General features: G+C 31.6%; 3 protein-coding genes across 3 annotated transcripts; 1 reads left to right on the top strand and 2 right to left on the bottom strand.

Moving 5' to 3' along the window:
• Nucleotides 1-2,635: 2,635 nt before the first annotated feature.
• On the bottom strand, nt 2,636-4,128 carry LOC133200825 (uncharacterized). The gene is made up of 3 exons (XM_061336641.1): nt 3,955-4,128; nt 3,042-3,426; nt 2,636-2,799 (listed from the first exon to the last, which is right to left on the bottom strand). The coding sequence occupies exons 1-3, from the start codon at nt 4,126-4,128 to the stop codon at nt 2,636-2,638; spliced, it is 723 nt and encodes a 240-aa protein (XP_061192625.1).
• Nucleotides 4,129-9,003: 4,875 nt separating this feature from the next.
• LOC133200824 (uncharacterized) lies at nt 9,004-10,560 on the bottom strand. The gene is made up of 3 exons (XM_061336640.1): nt 10,393-10,560; nt 9,490-9,874; nt 9,004-9,113 (listed from the first exon to the last, which is right to left on the bottom strand). Exons 1-3 carry the CDS (start codon nt 10,507-10,509, stop codon nt 9,004-9,006), a joined length of 612 nt encoding a protein of 203 aa, XP_061192624.1. The 5' UTR covers nt 10,510-10,560.
• Nucleotides 10,561-14,436: 3,876 nt separating this feature from the next.
• Nucleotides 14,437-18,651, top strand: LOC133200886 (mammalian ependymin-related protein 1-like). The gene is made up of 6 exons (XM_061336704.1): nt 14,437-14,616; nt 14,897-15,007; nt 16,265-16,340; nt 17,309-17,467; nt 18,164-18,270; nt 18,549-18,651. The coding sequence occupies exons 1-6, from the start codon at nt 14,476-14,478 to the stop codon at nt 18,591-18,593; spliced, it is 639 nt and encodes a 212-aa protein (XP_061192688.1). The 5' UTR covers nt 14,437-14,475; the 3' UTR covers nt 18,594-18,651.
• The last annotated feature ends 1,119 nt before the right edge of the window (nt 18,652-19,770 follow it).

Below are 19,770 nucleotides of genomic sequence, written 5' to 3'. Positions count from 1 at the left end.
AAGAAAAGGCAAAAATAGTGAAGGATTTTTATAAAAAAAAATTCTCAAAGAAAAATTGATACTGTTTAGTATTTGGAAATAATTTCAAAGAGATTTTTTTAACCATGCAGCGTTGAATGTTTTTACTTTTATTTTTTTTTTTTTTTTTTTTTTTTTTTTTTTTTTTTTTTTTTGTAATAGCCGTTGAAACTCATAGTTTATATGTACATCCTATTCTATAAAGTCTACTTGTAAGTTGTTATAAAGTTCCAAAATTTATTGAAATCGGATCAAAACCGTTGGTGATGCAACCGTTTTGGCAATGCCTTTGAGTTTTAAATTATGTGTCATTGAATAGTGTATTTGTATGTTACGTTTTATCAAAATCGAATTTCCGATATAAATAATTGTAACTAAATGATTTTCTTATTTCAAAATGTTAGGGGTTTTTTGGATTAAAAAAAATCAATCTTTTGATTGCATTTTTTTTTATCCAAGTTAATTTAGTTCATCAAAAGTTCAATTTGTTGATATCAAAAAAAAATATTCTGATATCATATAATGAATTTTTCTTCTCAGAAAGTATTTCCTGATATTAACACTCTAATGCTTGATATAAAATATTCTACTTCTTGATAACAAGAATTCTATTTCTTGAAATCAAAATTATGATTATTGTAAGAAAACATGTAATGAGTCAATCCCTAACAAAAAAATACTATAGTTAACTTTACTTTACTATAGTTAGCTATAGTAAATCAAGTTCCAAAGTTTTTACTATAGTAAATCAAAGTTCCAAAGTTTTTACTTTAGTAAATCAAAGTTCCAAAGTTTTCACTACAGTAGATCAAAGTTCCAAAGTTTTCACTACAGTAGATCAAAGTTCCAAAGTTTTCACTATAGTAAATCAAAGTTCCAAAGTTTTTACTATAGTAAATCAAAGTTCCAAAGTTTTCACTATAGTAAATCAAAGTTCCAAAGTTTTCACTATAGTAAATCAAAGTTCCAAAGTTTTAACTATAGTAAATCAAAGTTCCAAAGTTTTTACTTTGGTACTATAGTTAACTATAGTTTACTATAGTGTTTTATTGTTAGGGATATTTTAATTCTATGTAAATAAAAAAAACTGTTAAATCATGGGGTCAAGTTTTCTTGGTTTTGAGAAACGGTATATATTCCTTCTCGGGGATTTCGTTGTGGAAGAAGAAACATAATACTGTGTCATAAAATGTTATCATTTCGAGGAAGATATGAATTAGTATTTTCACAGCATCCTGTAAAAAAACATCACCAATTTCAGTCTTCAGAATCGGAGGGAAAACATATATCACTGGTACTAAAGAAATACTGTTATTAAATTAACGATACCTTTTGAACTTCACGCTGCATTGATTGGAAATGCAGCCTATGCTATTCACAGAATTTTAATTGCTAAACAAGAATAAATGAAAAGAACAAATATATTTTAAGTCGTGACTCAGTTTATATGATATTCAACTGATAAATAGTTTCCTCTGACTGGATCCAATGCTGGTATTTCTCTCTTTGATTTAAATCAGAGGCCACATTGTCGTACATTTAAGAAGGGAAGCACTCTAATACGGAAGTGAATAAGCCTTAGACTGTGAAAATGGAATCGCCAAACATAAATACAAAGTGTGCCAAAATTAGACCGAAAAGCATATTTTGTCAATACATGCATGTATACGTAGGTAATAGTAGGAATTATCATGTAAATTTAAACTGTATGACAAACGGGATGACTCCAGCTTTTCCACCCTCAATTTTTGTTGTATCCAGTAATATTTCGCCATCACCTGCGTATGCTGTTTATGTCTCCCAGCTTAACTGATACGTAAGAGCATCCCGAAGAGTACGATCAATTTCTAAACCGAGGCAAGCTACTGACAAATAACTTGATGTTACAAGGGTTTCAACAACCCCATTTATAGTAAGCTTTTCTCAAATTCTACGGCCGTTATAATTGACCTTGTTTGTAAATACAACCTATCATTGGATCGTAATTTGTCTGACATGTTTCATACTATGTGTTAGGTCATTGCTTTTATACTTAATTTGACTATGGGGTGCTCTGTCTACCTGATCAATAGAGAGCTCACGGCGGGTGTGACCGGTCGACAGGGGATGCTACTCCTCCTAGGCGCCTGATCCTGTGTATGGTATTTCAAGGGGTCGTGTTTTTGCCCTGTTCACGATTAGGTTTTTTCTACTGTATTTATGAGATTGATTACAGTTCGTTATCTGCACCTTTTACATTACACTCCGTACGTTAACAACTATTGTGTGACTGAGTTACATATTGTGAAACATAACGATAGACAGTGAATTTATTGATGTGTTTATTAATTTAATTTTGGATATAATTTGCAAAATCAAAAATAAAAATGACTAGAATTCAGATTATGCAAATATATATAAAATGAAAATTGATGAAATGAATATTAAATGAAAATGGCTTGTATAATGTACAACCATTGCACAAAAAATATCAAAAAAGAAATATCATCCAAAAGTGAGACATGTAAAGTCGTGTTTATATCCACTATTTAGTTCGCTATTACCCTTCAAAATACCATATTGACTTTGGATCTAGCAGAAAATGGAACACATTTAATTAATTAGATCAGCTTTGACTTTAAAATGTATTCCCCAGAAGAAAATTGGGGAGGAGCGAATGATGTTCAAGTCCTGTGAAATGTTCACAGCTTTGGAGAATAGCTATGTCTGCGCATCCATAAAACTGTTCCTGTCCACCTCTGCCCATCCCACACCCGCCTCTGTCACAGCCCCAACTGTTACCTGATTAAAAAAAACAGAAAACATTAATTGATATATCTATTTCTGACCCTAACTTAAGAAAGACAATACTGATTTGGATAGAGAAGATTGTTTTTCGTTTTGGTATTAAAAATATTAATGGAACTTAAGCTTCATTGAAAACTCGATAAAATAATCTATTATTATTATTATTAATGCACTTTTCATAGCCGTTCTTAGATTGGAAAAAAATGAAATACTAAACAACACCTAAGTACTCTTACCCGTATTATATTTCCACTGTAGAACACACTGAGTACATGAAACGCTGGCAGGAATCTGAAGTTGAAAGTTAATCACTCCATAAACACCACCTCTGACGTAATACCTGGTGCTGTTGTCCGGAAATCTCAAAAGGTTCTTGTCTAAGCAAGCTTGGGTTATAGCTGTTGATGTGTCGTTATGTTCACAGAGTCTAAATTCAAAGTACCCAAGATGATTAGCTGTTAATTCTACCCGAACTTCCATATTTTGTCCAGAGGTATTATATTGATAGCATTTGGAAATGATGCCTGTAGCGTATTTTCCGCCAGCCTCGTTTTCACGCGGGTTTTGCTGGTAAGGGTCGCCACATAGACCACATTTTCCTTTGTTAAGTCCCCACTGATTCTAAGTAAGAAATTTGAAAAGAAAAATTGACATATTTCATAAAATATATGCTAATATTATTTATTTATAATTTAATTTATAATATTTATTAATTTTTACTGATTACTGATTTAAATAATTATTAGTGATATTTTCCCAATTATGTCGACAGATTCTATTTAAGTTTGACTGAGAGTATCACAATTCTTATAATAATTTAAATTTTTGTTTATCCTTATTTTCCCAGTATTATGATTAATATTTCAGTTGTTAAATTGACAAATTTTTGAAAATATTTCAAAGGTTTGAAATTCTGCCAGTTTATTGACCACAGCTACATTGTTTTAATTGAACCCCACATTTTTGATATTTTACAAACTCTCTAATCATTCAGGAGATATGTTTTAAATACATAAATCTCCGCAGAACCACAATCCTTTCCATTCAATTATTTTTCAATGTAAATGTCTTTATTACTAGTATCATATTCCTAGTGCTTTAGTATATGAAGAGAAAAACAATAAAATATCTATAACTGTAATTTCTTACCCATTTTCCCCCACACCAAAGCTGGTGATCATTGTCATTCTCGGGGGTAGGAAAACCATACCTCCACATAGAGCTTCTAGAGGGAGGCATGATCAGGCGGCCGTGAGCCTCCACCAAGGAGTAGGGCAGCAAGGATGTCAATGTGAAAGACAACAGAATACTTAGTGAATTCATCGTCTTGCAATTCTGATATATTGTCTTAGACTCTGAAAACTTTCTGGTTGTTGGATGTAGTTCCTTTCTCTTTTTATACTATCCCATTCCTCTTCCGTGTTGAGAATGAGTTTGGACTTTTTGTGCAGCACTGAATGAGGTAACTTGAGAATTTGACAGAAACAAAGATATGTGCAAATAATGGTTCAAAGAAAACTGATTAGGGTCAGACGGTCTAAATAAATTTCTGTTGACAATGAATCATTGTTGGTATCTTTTCTCTTTTTCCCCCCGAAAACTTACCCTCATGCATAAAGAAGAGGATACAGTCACAAAGTTGAAAATTTACAGTTTACATTCTTTTATTTGGTCTTCCTTTATGCGGCACAATATTTGAAACAAAAAACAACTAAGATCATTCCCTTATAATAAAGATTAAAATCATTTTACAAATGACAATATGTATTGAATTGTTTTTGAAATACTGCGCTTATCCTGTGTAAAATTATGCCAACTAGGACAAAGGAAATAACTAAAATATTACCTATCAGTAAACGTTAAGGAAAAAAATTACTTTGCGTCTATAGGGGTAAACGAAGGAGAATAGTTGATAAATAAATTTGGTTTAAATGATGGACATGATTGAATCTAATTTGCATTGATTTTAGCTTGAAAAATATTTTAATTTTGATTTTCAAGGAATAAAAAGAAAAGAAAAAAAAGTGTTATGTAGCTATCTAATAAGGGTCTGTCATCTTTATCATTATAATAAGGAAACGGATTAGTATAAGTTTTCAAACTTGTTTCCGAATCCTTTTTTTGATTTTTTTTTTTTTTTTTTTTTTTTTTTTTTGGTACTACGTATCTGTATCTTCTGCTTGTCATTTTCAAATAAAATATGGTTTAAACTAAAAAGAAAAGATATTCAATAATATTAAATGAATAAATCAAAAAAGAAATGATAATACATGTACATTTCCAATATTTGTTGCCTATTAATTTTAATTATTGTATATTCTTTGTAACTTGAAAAACTTTATTTATAGCCCGTGAATCTCTGCCACTTTTTGCATTTTATATTTTTTTTCATTGCCAAAGAGTTCCGATAAGGAAAGTAGTTAAAAATGCGCTATTCTTCATTTGTATCATGTAGATCTATGTTTATAAACGATTCATTTAATTTCAGTGTTAAGTGATGACAGACATATAGTAATAATAATCAGAATGACTAGTCTCAGAATGGAGTGACTTTACAAAGAAAGCAAATATTTCGTGACAAGTTAGTGTGTGTTGTGTTTCTTAACCTTTGCCCCCCTCCCCCCTTTGAAAAAAAATTAAAAGTAGATCCTTCTGATCTTTTATGATAGGCAATTTTAGATTTATTCACATATTCAAAATGACATTTGAATTAACAAATTTATTTTTTATTTAAGTTCCATTCTAATAAAGTTTTATAAAAGAAAATACACGGAAAACACGGAAATCCAAATGGTATGAGATGGTTATCTAAGAATCCAAATTATGCAGGAAGTTTGAAAGTTATCAAAACAATTTGACTCATTTTCCCGCATAGCTGGAAGATAACACTCAGTTTAAGTAAACAAACCAAAAAATAAGATTGTTAAGTTGTTAAAGAGAAGATTTGTTCAATTGATTTCCAGAAAATTTTGCAGATCAGAAGCGTTTTTCTCGTTATACTTCATTGAAAATGAGCACGTACTAACACCAATATGTTAGGAATTGATAAGTGTTTAACCAGTATCATTGTTTCATTAAAAATGAGCACGTACTAACACCAATATCCTTAGGAATTGATAAGTGTTTAAGCCAGTATCATTATTTCATTGAAAATGAGCACGTACTAACACCAATATCCTTAGGAATTGATAAGTGTTTAACCAGTATCATTATTTCATTGAAAATTGACTTTATAAATGTTAACTAAAATAGAGCTAGCTTGATTTTACTTTTTATTTCATCATAAATGTCTATTTACCAAAAATGCACAGGATAAACACATTACTTGCTATGGCATGAATAAAGAATGCTGGGGAGATACCACTATTTAGGCATCCTCTCCTTTCTCGATAATGATTTGAATAATCCCAAGCCTATCCTGTGCGGGAATAACCTCACGTTCTTCAAGTAATTTTACATCTTTATGAAAAATGTGATGAAAACAAACAATACAAATCTGTGAAGAGGGCATAAAACACAGATCCCTTGAAATTCCAGGCGTGGGATCAGGTGCCTAGGAGGGGTAAGCATCCCCTGTTGACCGGTCACCCGCTGTGAGCCCTATGCATTGATCAGGCAGACGGAACATACCGTACTCAAATTCAGTACAAAAACAAAGGCATAACAATTGGTATGAAACAATTCAGTCAAAATACGACCCAGTTATAGGTTATATTTGCTAACAAGGTCATTATAACGACCATAGAATTTACGAAATGCCGACTTCGAACGAGGTTGTTGAAATTCCTATATCAACTAATCTGTCAGTAGTCTGCCTCGGTTTAAAAATTGATCGTACTCGGAGCATGCTCTTGAGTATCGAATAAGTTGAGTGATGTAAACACCATATGCAGGTGATAGCGGAATATTACCACATAAATGAGGAAAGTTGACGATGGAAAAATTGAAGTCATCTCGTTTGTCATACAATGTTTTGTTAGGTGGTCCTTATCGTCTTTAGTCAGTAAAACATCCAAACATGAAACAGATGTGGCAGACTCTCTGGTGTCTTTTATTTCAAGCTCACTGGGATATATCTAATCGACATACGAATGACAGTAACTATTGATAATTGATAATACATCGTCGATATATCGAAATGTTGAGTTGAAGGCCACAGCAAGTGTTTTCTTCTTCTCATGTAAAAGTTTTTGAATAAATTCTGCTTCATAGGAATATAAAAACAGGTCAGCTAATGAAGGAATACAAAATATATGTTCTTTTATCTTACTGATTTATGAACAGTTCTTCTAAATATGAAATAAATAAGTTTATTCAGTATAAGTATCTGTCTACGTTATTATGAAAATAAAAATTTCATTAACTTATCATGAATTTGAAACAAACAAGTTTATTTTTTTCACTGATATTATAACTTTTAAATTAATATGTTTATTCATTACATTGATATCCAATTATCTTAATATAAATTGAAATTAACATCGTTATTCTTTTCATTGATATCTGACTTACTTATTTTAAATTTGAAATTAATTTTTTTTTAATTCATAATAATGACGTCTGTTTTTCTTATAATTTTTAAATTAATATACTTATTTTTATTATTGTAAATTTTTATCTCATTAAATACATTAAATTAATATGCTTATTTGTTACAACGATATCGATTTATTATACTTTAATATAAATTTTGAGGATAATATATTTAATAATTTCATATATATCTGTTTTCCAAATTATAAGATCAAAATGAATATATCTATTCATTACATTGATATTTGATTACCTTAATGTAAATTTGAAACAATATGATTATTTAATTTATTGATATCTGTTTACCTTATTATAAATTTGACATTTCTTTTTCCCCTTTCTCCAATACGTTGAAATATGATACTGTACTTCTAGATAGATATTTTTACCTTATTTATCAATTTATTTTCATAGTATGTTTTTGTTGCTCTTTGTACAAATTTAGGTTCTGATCTTATTTATTTAACCAGTTTAAAAATACACGTTGCATTAGTGTTCACGTATGAATGCTCAGTACATACATACGTAGTTTTATTCGATCATTCCGATTTTGTATCTATTTTAAGACTTTTATTTCTAATTTTGTTGTATTTACATCTTTATATTCAGGTATTTTTGGTGTTTGGAAAACCACAAAATTTGTTTTGCGTTAAATTTCAAAGAAGACGGCTGGAGTTCTGTTGTCAATTTTTCAACTCATCTTGAAGACTATGAACACGAGACGAGTATTTTGTCAGACTTCATACAAATTTATAAGCTGCACTGAACTGAAGAATGACCTAATAAATCAAATGAATCTCTTCATTCACAAAAAAAATATTATAAAAACCAAATAACTTTTTTAATGTTGCGAAGTCTGTTTACTGAAGAAAAGGGACTTATGAGTTGTCTTTGCTGTTTTAAGCACTTGCAATAAGTTCTTATGGTTATTATGGTGGCAAGTTTGTGGAATACTTACCACTAGTATAACTAATTATATACATAGCTCCAAGGATCATCAAGCACCTGCAAGATCCGATGAGTCTTTCATTATTCATTTTATAACGACTGAGGGTAACCTCCGTTAAAAAAGGGGGACAACCAAAAACAAAAAAAAAAAGTTTCATAAATCAAAATCATTTACATGTAATTAAAGAAATGAATACATGTATTAGCTTAAATCTATTTATGGCTGTGAACTTGAAGTAGAAATCAATGAAAAATGGAAATAACCATCATATATTTTATATGATTTGAAATAAAAAAAAAATCAAAAATATCCTCTGTTCAAAAAAGTTTATTTGCATCGGACGTATTATGCAATTTCATGGCATGGAACAAAAGGCCAATTCAATTGTCAGGCATGGACAAACAATAATCAGAGAAAGTAGATCGGATTAAGTAAATCAAATTAAACAAATAAAACATAAAAATGTAAAATTCTCAAAAAAATGAATGATATCGAAAATGGCATTTAAAAATTAGATGTGATCACATTACATTACATGGTATAGTACATATACATTATAAAACTCTATTTTTGTCTCTGCTGTTCAAATGAGATTTTCACTAAAGTATTATTACATACAATAACGTAGCATAGGAGAGACTGAAACAAATATATCCATTTGAATTTTGAATACATTTCCTATTAGAAATTAGTGAAGAAGGAATGCTATTAAGTCTCTAGAAGTGATTACAGCTTCGAAGAATTGCAATGTCTGAACAGCCGTAATATTGCTCCTGCGCACCATGACCATTTCCACTTCCATATTTGTCAAAACCCCAAAAGTTACCTGTTAGAATGAAGTAAGGAAAATAATTGTAATATTTATTGTGGGTTTGGTAATAACACAGCATACAGCATAAAGTAAACAAGCCTTTTAAATGATTTTTATACTCTGTGTATCTGTTACACAAAGAGTGATAAATAATGTCTCTCCAATGTGTCTTTCAATGTTCTGTTTAAAGTCAAATTAGTTTTTAAAACACCTATTTTGACTAAATGTTATATACAAGGTAGAAGACGTTCTAAAAAAGGAGATGTTATCTTCATAAGCAAATTTTCTAGTAGTCATGCCTAATTCCTAATATTACTTGAAAAACAATTTCGTTTGAAGTCATCTTTAAATGTGAAATTATGCATCAGTGATAACAACTAGTTACTCTTACCCGTATTATATTTCCACTGTAGAACACACTGAGTACATGTCACTCTGGCAGGAATCCGAAGCTGAAGGTTTATCACACCTTTAACGCCACCTCTGACGTAATACCTGGTGCTGTTGTCCGGAAATCTCAAAAGGTTCTTGTCTAAGCAAGCCTGTGTTATGGCTGTTGATGTGTCGTTATGTTCACAGAGTCTAAATTCAAAGTACCCAAGATGATTAGCTGTTAATTCGACCTGAATGTCCATATTTTGTCCAGAGGAATGATATTGATAGCATTTGGAAATGATGCCTGTAGCGTATTTTCCGCCGGCTTCGTTTTCACGCGGGTTTTCCTGGTATGGGTCGCCACATAGACCACATTTTCCTTTGTTAATTCCCCACTGATTCTAAATATGAAATTTTAAAGAAAATTTTACAATTTTTTTTATAAAATATAAGCTAATGGTATCAATATTTTTTAACTTTTACTGATTTTAATTATATTGGTCACCATATATTTCCCCAATTATGTATTGACAGATTCTATTTAGATATAACTGAGAGTATCACAATTCTTATAATCATTTTAATCATTCAAGGTTGTTTACCATTATTTTCCCGATAATGAAATTAACAGTCCTACGGTTGAGATAAAAGTTAAAATTTCAGATGTTAAATTTTAGTCCAAATGAAAACTTCAAACATAACCACGACTTTTTATCCTTGGTCCCATAGAGTCAAAAGTTGTAACAAACTAAGTCAATCTTTACCATACTGCCTGACTTTGTTTATAACATCTGACCAAAAATAAAATAAAATAAGCAATCTACCTTCTTTTCATATAAGCGATCTTCGTTTGCCATATCTTATCAATATTAGTAGTTTTATAATAGGAAAAGAATCAAATTCTTTAAAATATGTTTACCCAATATCCCCCACACCACAATTGGTGATCCATGTAATTTATGGGAGTACTGAATCCGTTTCTCCACATAGAACTCCGTGACGGCGGCATAATGAGTCGACCATGGGCGTCAGTCATTAAGGGGAGATAACAAGCTATGGTCAAAAATACAAACGTACCGGAAGTCTCCATCTTTGAATCTGCTACAGTTCTAAAATTGAATTCCCTTTTTATACTTTTTTGAATTCTTTTCCTTATAGGATGTGGTTTGTCAGGAGTATTTTTTATGCAATAATTAGGGTAACGGAGGTATCTTAAGGTACACAGAAGATTATCAATTTTATTTCAAAGTAAACTGATAAACAGATAAACTCTGACATACTGAATCATTGTTTGATTCAAAAGATAATCTAAATAGAGGATGATAGTCAGTGAACAATCGTTTTGGAATAACATAAAATTATCAAGGAACTATTTTAATAATATTCATTATTTTATTTTATTTTTTTTTATTTTTTTTTCCACTAATTTTCAACTCATTAAATTCTACTTCAATACAATATTAAATTCTTTTTCTGAAGACATCTTTGCTCAGAAACAGAAGTATTCAGGAACGCAATGCATTTCACTCACCCCTTTTTAAATTTTAATTGATGGAAATACACTCTTATTCTTGGACAGGTTTAAGTAAACAAATGAAAACAAAAAGACAAACTTGAAACCCTTGAGTTATAACACTCCCCTGTTCTCAAACAAAAACATGCGATGAAAATGTCGTTCCCCCATGAAACACAGGGTCATCATTTACTTGCAGCTTATCTACCAAAGAAGTCTTCTTAAATCTGTCCTTGAAGGATTTCTATCATAACTCAAAAAATTGACATACAAAAGCTGATTTCTTTGCCTACTTTAAAAAATCACATGTAGCCTTTACTTTGCCAATTTTATGATAAAGATAAAGCGAATCCTTGAGGGAGTTAACAAGATTCCAGTTCCCTTAGGCCAGGATTTTTCCCGAGGGAAATAGTCCTGGTTGAGGGGAAGTGGAATGAAATATATGGAGATAACGAACAGTAGTCAAGCTCAAAAGTCCATTAAACATTACAAAATAGGAGCAGAGCAAACACGGACCTCCAAAACATCAGAGGTGGGATCAGGTGCCACGGCGGAGTGAGCATCCCCTACCGACCGGTCAAATCCGCCGTGTGCTCCTTGTCATGATCGGGAAATAACGGAAAAATCCGTCGACAATTCAGTGTGTAAATAATGGCATAACAATTAGTATGAAAAACGTCAGTCAGCATTTGACTCAATGATAAATTGTATTTGCTGACAAGGTCATTGTATCGACCATAGAACTTACGAAATGATGACTTTAAACGAGACTACTGATATTCTTGTTTCATCAACTTGTTTGTCAATAATTTACCTCATTTTAGAAATTGTACATACGTAGAGCATGCTCTTGCGTATCGAATCAACTGAGAGATATAAACCCCGTATGCAGGTGATGAAGGTATATTGCTGCATAAGTAAGGGCAGTTGACGATTGAAAAGTTAAAGTCATCACGTTTATCATAAAGCTTGGTTGTTAGATTACCATTAACGTCTTTTTCAAGTAGAATATCCAAATATGAAACCGATGTGTCAGACTCTGTGGTATCTGTTATCTCAAGCTCACCGGGATATATCGTATCGACATAAGAATGGAAATAACCATTGTTAATTGACAATACGTCGTCGATATACCGGTATCTAAATGTCGAGTTGAAGGCCACAACAAGTGTTTTCTTCTTTTCACGTATAAGATTTTGGACAAATTCTGCTTCATATGAATACAAAAAAGGTCTGCTAATAACGGGGCGCAATTGGTACCCATGGGAATTCCAATAGATTGTTGGAAGACCTGGTCTATAAAAACCACATAGATATTGTCCATCAGAAACTCAAGCATCTTTTTAATGTCAACTTCAGAGTACTTGTGTATACAAACAGAATGTTTTTTAACAAAATAATTTTGCAAATGACCAATGACAAGGTAAGTAAATTTACGAGCTCCGTTTTTATGGCAAAAGCAGCTGCCAATAATATCAAAAGGCCTGGACTTTAATTTATCGTGGGGAATGGTTGTGTACAAAGTTGAAAAGTCGTAAGTTTTTAAGCTGTTGATTTTGGTAAAATCTTGTGATTTCAAATTTTCCAAAAGTTCCTTGGAATTTTTAAGTATCCACATCTGATTTACACCACTTCTCGAATATATTGTTGCACAATACTCCTGAAGTTTCTCCTTCACTACAGTTAATATCTTTGTGAGGAGTAAAGAAAGAGACTTGGTTGAACATTTACTTGCTTACTACACCAATGATATACTTTTTACTTGTTTCATTATACCTATACAAATTTCGAAGCAGATATTATCTGACTTGACTAACGCACGGCAAAACGTGTATTAGTCAATTCACAGTAATTTCTAGGGAATTATTCACATCTAGCGATATAATTTTATATAGGTAAAAATCAGTAGAGGTATATAATAGAATGCTCCAATTCGATAAGTATAAGAAATATGTGATAAATCATACCAGTTTAAAATATGTGACTTCAATATTAAAAGCCTTGAGTGCTATATGTAAATCTGCATTATTTTTTATGTACTAATATTTTGTGGTCTTGCTGTTCTTGACAACATACATTTTCTCTATTTTTATTGAATTATTCTTACTTAACTTGAACTGGCAGTGGTGCTATCCTTTACTGGTGCAAATTTAGAACCCTTTTACATGTTAATATATTTACTAGAACTTAACGGATCTTGACTAATGTATCTAGAGAATTTCAAAATGTTGCGCTGTTCCAAGACCATCACGAGACAGAAAAGGTCGTTAGATTTTCATCATATTAAAACCTTATACCTGCTACATTAAATTTGATGAGCTGATACATTCAAAGATTAAAGGAATAGATTGATATATAAGAGATGTGCAGATATTGTATGAGTTTGAAATTAAATAACCATACTACGTGTCCGCGGTTTTACCTGACAACCCTCTTATATAAATTTCTTCATCCCTTTTAGAGAGTTCTTTATTTAAGTTAGACCATTCTAAGTTTTTTTTCTATGTTTAGCGTCAGCGTACGCCTTGGTTTTTGGCACCCCGTATAAGATACTATTAAACAAACAAAATCAGCATTCATGAAATTGATTATTCTGTTTGAAATCATTAAAATTCTATCAATTTCTCTAGATATTTATCTGAGGGATATTCATTTTAGGTTTATTTTAAGCATTTAATACCTTAATTTTGTTGAAGAATAGATCTTTCACCGAGACAATAGATTAATGAAACTAATCCTTTCAATGACGTCGTTTTTTTTTTTACTATTTATATGTCCGTGTTAGAGTTTGTGGCTTGTGTGTGTGTGTGTGAGGGTGTGTGTGAGATGGTGTGTGGGTGTGTGTGTGTGCGAATAGATAGATAGGTTTTGGATCGAGAGATGGGTGGACGCTAAACAGGGAAAAAACTTGGAATGGCCATATTACAAATCTACACAATCTCAAAGTATAATCGCCAGTTTTCTGAAATTTTAATTCTGATTCCTAGATTAAGCGATAATTTAAGTTTTGTGTTCAAAACATTAACTATAACTTTTAAAACTATTTTCTGATATTTATTATGTTCCAAATTAAGATAAAATTTGGAAATGAAAGAAGACTTTTTCTTGATTTTTTTATAATAAATCTGTTCTTGATCTGGAAGCCCTTCAAGGGCCCGGGGATAACGTAGAGATCGATCTTTAGTGTATGCAACGAATTTCTACATATTTCATTTCATGAGAATAGAGTGATAAGTTGTGTCATATATATATTGAAAAAAATTATTCCATAATTCCATGCGATAAATTTTTAAATTTCGGAATGATAAAATATCAAATTTATCACTGGCTCCATGGCTAAGAGACTTCTCCAGTACTTTATATTCTCTGTGATGTTCCTTATCGTTACAGATTATTGGCAACAAAGATAAGTCACGGACTGTTTAGTTCTATCTCCTTAGGCCCGCTACATACTTCAGCCAGTATTACTCGGAAAAGACTTACAGAAACATGCTGCGTGTTTTGATCTTTCTCTCTGTTGCGTATGTTGCTAGATGCAGCATCTGTTGCGTGCCCCGCCAATGGGAGGGTACGGAAGGATCCACGATCGGACTTGTGCGGGAGGGAGCGCCGAATTCTAACTTCATTCAGGTCTGTATCTCCAGCATCCGTACAAATACAAACCAATAAAGATACAGTCTCGTTAGAGACTTCTGGTTGGTTTCTTTCCTGTGTTGAAAATATGCACTGGGATAATCCAACTGAAAGATCCAAGCAAAATCAAATCACAAGTCACACATATAATCGTTTTTGTCTATAATTAAAACGTAATTCTAAAATCCGTATGTAGCACACTCAATTTTATGCAATACTCAACAAGCATCAACTACCCTTCTATTGCTAAATTGTCTGTAAATGTGGAATTTTTCAGAGCTCGGTAAATATAGCTTATGATGCCATCAACCAGAGGGTAGCGGCCACTCAATATGTGGATGTTGACGGATACCCACTAATGGCAAAAATTATTATGGATTATAAAAACGTGAGTAACACCTCAAGTTCATTTTGGGTAGCGAAGAGCAAATGCTCTGTGTTGTCTTTGTATGGAATAACACTGTGACTTTTTGATGAATCAGAGTTACGTGTACTGACGTCGACTATTAGCAATTCAGAATAATAAGAGAAAATGCTATCTTCACCAGGAAAACGTTTATATTCTGTTTTTGTTCCATATACATGTACTATACAGGGACCACAATCTCCTATAAACTGAATTTCTTTGGGTTTTCAGGCATGTAGTCCTCTTGTCTAATAATCGGTCTGTGTGCTGCATACTTCTTATAATCCTTTCTGTCTTTTGATACAATTTCACAAGAACTTTTCTGAAGGGACGATACTACCATACTGAGGCTACCATGTTCATCCAGTCATTAGTTTCTTTACAATGCATCTCTCTCAACTCTTAGGGTTTCGCCATTTTTAAAGTTATTCCATTTAATGTACATGGATAGTTAATATGAAGGAAGTGAAATGAAAGTGTCTATAATGTGAATTTGAAATTTTGTCTCATTCTGGTAACATATTTTTATCCCATGTCCTTGGTAAAAAATAATGATTCGCGATAAGTTTTGATATTTGTCCCATTTTCTCTATGTACCAAAAACTTCTCAGTATTTAGAATTTAGATGTGTGATAAAATTTTAACAGTAAACACTATACTTTTTTATGTTTTTATAATTTAACATGACTACTTTGCGTTGATGATTCCACTTTGGATGCTTGTAAATAGTGACATGATTTGGATGCTGTTAGGTTTAGTATCATACTACATGTATTAGCATCCATTAACAAATACCATATCTTTACTCATTGAGCATAGATATATTATATTCCGTCTGGAGATATTTTCTACCTCCGTGCCTTGAATACAGATAGATATAACATGTATCCCAAACCAGTGTCATGTTGAAGCTTTTTAGGGCGTTCAATTTTCAATTAATTTGAAGTTTAACTCGACCAAATTTGCCCTTTTGGTAATCTCTCAAATAGGTGTATTGTCAAGTGGTTGTAAAGCAACTGGATCATTTCGTTCTTTTAAAGTTGAACAAGGTGTTTATCTGTCATTCCTGGTAGTGAATTCCATTTTGTGATAGTGTAGGTTTGTTTCAAAGGTACAATGTACAAAAATCATTGCCCATAATCTTTTATTTATGTTTACAGGGTGTACAATATTCAATTAACGGTACTACAAGTATGCGTTCAACAATTATTGCTTATAATCTTTTATTTATGTTAACAGGGTGTACAATATTCAATTAACGGTACGACATGCGTACGAACCACTCTTCCAGCGTTCCAAGAAAACTGCATCCCAGGTTAGTTGCGCATGATGACAAGCTTGATTGTAGAATAAATAGAGGATACAGTATTCAAGGTTTTGTGGTTGGATATGGAATTTGTTTCACGAGTGGGACAGGATTTTTTTAATATTTTCACGACTGCGAAGCACGAGTGAAATAACAAAAAATCCTGTCTCTCGAGTAAAATAAATTCATATCCAACTACAAAACATTGAATTTTCTGTTTATTACATTTTCTTTGATTTTTCTTTGCCTCTGTCTTTTCTTCTAACACAGTGTTCTTACCACAGAGGCTGTGACGTCTTAGTTGAGACGTCATAACTTTGCAATTGTGAGTTTGAAAACATTGTAACATGGATTTTAGCAACATATTTGGGAAGAAATAGACAGTTTTAGTATCTGTCAAGATGTTCTAGTTACTATTTTTATCTTATGAAAGGCTAGAAGTTATCTTTACTCACTTTGATATCCTTTCACACTGTGACAGAATATCCCTTTGGTATCCTTTCACACAGTGACACAATATCGCTTTTATTCAATAAACAAATCACAGTATTTCACTATTGAAAATGTAATAAAATGGAAAATGTAATATTTTAGACGTTATGACATGTACTGCTCTACTGTAATCTCTCCAATACATTTAGAGTAATCTCATAAGCAGGCAAACTCATTCAAAAGTCGTATGTAACTCACAAAAAATCAAAATTATTGCAGCTAGGTGTACATGTATTTCAATGTGAGCAATCTGTTCAGAATTCACAAAAAATATAACTTATGTCACATAGGTTATAAAAGTTTTATACTTTTGAAGAACACATGTAAGTTATATGTGTACTTTAAAAGTATAAAAAAAAACAGTATGATTTACAGACAAGAAAGGAACAATATGTCATATCTCATTGCATCCCAACCAATAAGACCCCGAAAACGGTACCACAATTCTCTGAATTTGTTTCTTTGCACTTTCATCATTGATACAGATGATGCTCAGGAAACTCAAACCACCATTGGAGCCGGTGGGAAGACATTGTCCCTCAAGAGTTACATAATGGTAGTGGGAAACCTCACCGTCACCTCCTCGGTGACTGAAGCCGGATGTATACCTGTTTCAGAGAGCATTGTGGGACACTCCCCGGGACGTAAGTTTTAGCACTTTCAAAACGTCAAATTCTTGATTAAATTTCAATAAAAAATTATTTAGCTGATGAAATTTAAAAGGTGGTTACCTACATGTATGCTATTAAATGTTAAATTTTGGGGGAAATAAAAGCGTTCTTACGCATACACAGGCTTTTTTTAGCGATAGGAATTACTTTGAAAATACTCACTTTTTTTCCAGAATCTTCCAAAAGGACAAATAAATTTCATAAAATGTTAACATTTTTTGCAGTACAACCATGTTGACTTATTAGTTTTTACTTTTTTGCAAAGAGAACAAATCCTTACTGGTGTTTTAATTCATCAACTAAGGATCTATCTACCAGTAGAACTGTAAATCACTTTTAATTCGCTAGAACTTTTATTTGCGCATAAATTCGCGACATCTACTCGCCAAACTTTCGTTCTCCTGTATTTTTGTATTCCAAACGATTTCAAACAAAACAAACTCAAAATTCGTAAAATCTTTGTCTCGATTATAAAAAGCAAATAACTATCTCACAAATAAAGGTGTCGCCTCACAAAAAAAGTATATTAGTCACTGAATCAACTTAATACAGTGTATTTCATAGTTCATTCATTCTTTGCCTGTCTTTAATCAGGATACATCCATATTGACTTCACTATGTCCAATACATTAGTAACGACATATTTCTTTGCCATTTTTTTTTTTACAGAATATATCCATATGACCACTGGTTACAGTGGTATTGTCCCTGGAATTTCAGATCCTTCAGTTTTTACGCCACCCTTTATGTGTATGGCTGGTCCCATTTATCCTGCAGTAAGTCGTATTTCAATCTAATTAAAATCAGAGATCCGCGCCATATACACTCTGTGCGGATCTAAGAAGTCCGATTTTAATTAGATTGGTCGTACTTTTAAGAAGAGAAACTTATTAATGTTTCATTAAGTTTGAAAACTCAGTCCTATCAGCTATCCACAGTTTTTTTTTTCACAACATCTAAAAGACAACTCTTCAAATAAAGACATTTGTTTATTGTTTATTCAATAATTTAGTTCTTCATATATCACTGTATATTTTTTTATTTTATTTTTCAGGAGGTTTCTATGATGAAAAGAGTTTCATTCCTTCATCCTTTGTAAAATATTTGTTTAGCTTCTGTACAATTTATCAATCATTAAATTTTATATTCTAACAAAATAACTCTTATATCTTATTAAAGAGTTTTATTACCTGAATTATCTTTAAAATGCACAACTTTGAAAAATGTGATATCAATCTCTCAAAAGCATAAATGCATATTATGCAATATCCATTAACCTTTGAAATAAACATTTGAAAAAAAATGGTTGACTGCCTCTTGCATCAAACTCTATTGACAGTGATCACGAATGCATTTAATGGATGACTTGGAAATATTTTTGTGATGAAATGACTGAAATGAACACATTTCTTTAACTGAGGAGATTCTTTAGTGACCCTGAGACACAAAGCTAGCTGACAATTCATAATCTAATCATTTAAAAGGTTAAAAAAAAAAAACGAACTTCACTACCAGTACACGTACAATCTACCCCATTTAAAGAGTAAATAATCAATTAAATATTAATTATGAGTCAATCATATTCAAAAATTCAATAAATGAACATAACAATCTAGAATTAACATTGTTTTTTTGTAAACATTTACATCTAAAATGTATCACCAGTTAAGATCCAGGGTTTAAAAAAAGTGCAATTAAAAAACCCAACATATTGCTATATTCCACTAGGAAATATAATAAGGAAAAAACAACATGGATTTTTAAATAAAAGAAAAAAACATACATAAATTAAAACACATATTACATAAAAAATGTTATTACAAACAACAACTGAACACAGTTTAAGTGGTTTACAATCAATTCCACTGAGCAGTACCAGCACTTTATAATAACGCCTTCAGTACCATGAAAAAAAATATTGTCAATTAGGCCTCATAAATTTAAAATTTAGATTCTCATCCTAATTTGCTGAAAAAGTGGGGCGGGTGGGCGGATTTTATTTTTTATTTTTTAAAGTATCAACAAAACATTCGTACACGTAATTTTTACATTATGTTAATGCCAATATGAATAGATTTATTTATTGTTACCATATTCTTTTAAATATCTACAGAAGATTCTTGTTATAGAAAATTAAAATATTTATAGTTTTATTAACAAATTATCAAGTACACAGATACCTGGATACGGCACACGCCAAACAAAATGAGGTGCTGATCCTAATAAATTGCATACGCATGTTTTCTCATCGGCCTTTCCCCATATACCTTATAGTT

Source organism: Saccostrea echinata, unplaced genomic scaffold (assembly GCF_033153115.1).
Source record: "Saccostrea echinata isolate AGI-Se365-2 ecotype Australia unplaced genomic scaffold, CSIRO_AGI_Sech_v1 ptg000041l, whole genome shotgun sequence".
NCBI lineage: Eukaryota > Metazoa > Mollusca > Bivalvia > Ostreida > Ostreidae > Saccostrea > Saccostrea echinata.
Note: the sequence above shows the minus strand (reverse complement) of the source record. Positions and strands in the feature narration are given on the sequence as shown.